Consider the following 1,675-nt stretch of genomic DNA (forward strand, 5'->3'; position numbering starts at 1 on the left):
TTTGTAATGTGTCCTTTTCAACATGTCAGTATTTGAAATGCTTGCACTCACTGAAGCAAGTCTGCCCTCTGCTGGAAAATGCACGTGAACAGATCACAAACAAGTACAATGCATGGAAGATGTTACGAAATCCTTTATTTTCAGGCTGGTGCCTAAATAACCTTGAATACACAATTCAGAGTGAATCAAGTTAAAAAAAAAAAAATATTATAGTGACATTAAAATAATAAGTAAAAAGCAATAATTTCAAACCTTTATGTGTAATGTATTCTAAAGGTATTCATAATATATATGTAATATATTATAACTGTGGTCACAATTATTCATGAGATCATACAATGCATTATAATGTATTGAATATAAAGGCTTTATAAAGTGTAAAGTGTTACCAAAACCTCTCCCACATAATCTCTATGATCTTGGAGTGATGTCTTTATTGAGTAGATAATAAAAAAATCTATAAATGGTTTAATTTAGTCATGAAACAACGTCTTGTTGTTTCTTACAAAAGGGGTCAAGGGTAGAGGAGGTCATGTTTCTTTTAAAGCTAGTCTAAATGTCCATGCTGGGCCACTATATACCTGTACACTGAGAGCAGGGCTGCGGATGTTGAACTCTTCTGATGCCAGCACTCTCTCCTGAGACTCCACATCCTCTATAACCACGGCCAGGTTAACCATATAATCCTCCACAGCCTCCTTCAGCATGTAGGCGTTGAAGGGGATCTCATGTTTTATAGTCACAGCTGGTGGAGTACAAGAAACCGGGTTCAGTCACATGACCTCGCAATTCCTAATGAATCATTTTGCTACGTTTTTGTGGTATTAAAAATGTATGTGGTCCAGATGGATGCTTTTTACAAGACTTGCAAGTAGAAGAATTTTGTTATGCATACCGGCTGTGTACAATACTACTCTGCCTACTATTAAATAAACAGTATACAGTATGCATTCCATGATAAATATTTCACAGTCCTATGCTACATCTTGGTCACATGACTAGAGATGTAATGATGCACGCCGAGCCAGTTGAAAATCGATAAAAAAATAAAATAAAAAAAAATAATTTTATATGACTGTATCTCTGAGGGGAACTGAGTTTTTTTTTCTTTTTTCTTTTGCCTCTGTATAATGCATTTATTAAAGTTGTATTTTATAAGCACTGCACTGCTTTGTTTACAGCGGTAACCCAGAAAACGCTGTATCGCTGCTGTTCCATGAGCGCCTCCTGCTGTCTCTTTCAGAGCTTCTGCTGTTTCTGTTTCCTGCAGATGTTTTACGTAGTATAGTTTTTGCTTCAAATTTTGAAATGATACAATTTAATTTAAATCAAAAACTGCTCATGCTGCATGTATGCAGCATCTTTGATTAGATTGTGATTAAAATGCCGTGGTTGCCTCTAAATTTCTAACAGGATACCATTTCGTTTATAATTTGTCTTAAATCTCATTTTGTTAAAAACTCGTATCGGGAAATCAGTATCATGAATCGTATCGCATCATGAGTTGAGTGCTTTCACGATGCATGTGAGTGGCATCCAGTAATCGTTTAAAAAAATATATATATAAAAAATAAAATTGTATATATATATATATATGTTTTTTTTTTATCAGAGATGTGTTGTTTAATTTTATATTTCCTGAGAAAAAAATGCATTCATGCATTTTTCATACAGC

General features: G+C 34.1%; 1 protein-coding gene across 1 annotated transcript in view; it reads right to left on the minus strand.

The window, feature by feature from the left end:
- Positions 1-574: 574 nt before the first annotated feature.
- The window catches only part of LOC107708569 (protein-glutamine gamma-glutamyltransferase 5-like), a gene marked incomplete at its 3' end in the record, with an annotated part of 8,333 nt that continues 7,232 nt past the window's right edge, over positions 575-1,675 (minus strand). Inside the window, exon 14 of the mRNA XM_016512830.1 lies at positions 575-745. Within this exon, the coding sequence (XP_016368316.1) occupies positions 575-745 (171 nt within the window). The remainder of the gene's footprint in view (positions 746-1,675) is intronic.

The sequence above is a fragment of the Sinocyclocheilus rhinocerous genome, unplaced genomic scaffold (assembly GCF_001515625.1).
Source record: "Sinocyclocheilus rhinocerous isolate Xijiao unplaced genomic scaffold, SAMN03320098_v1.1 scaffold566, whole genome shotgun sequence".
NCBI lineage: Eukaryota > Metazoa > Chordata > Actinopteri > Cypriniformes > Cyprinidae > Sinocyclocheilus > Sinocyclocheilus rhinocerous.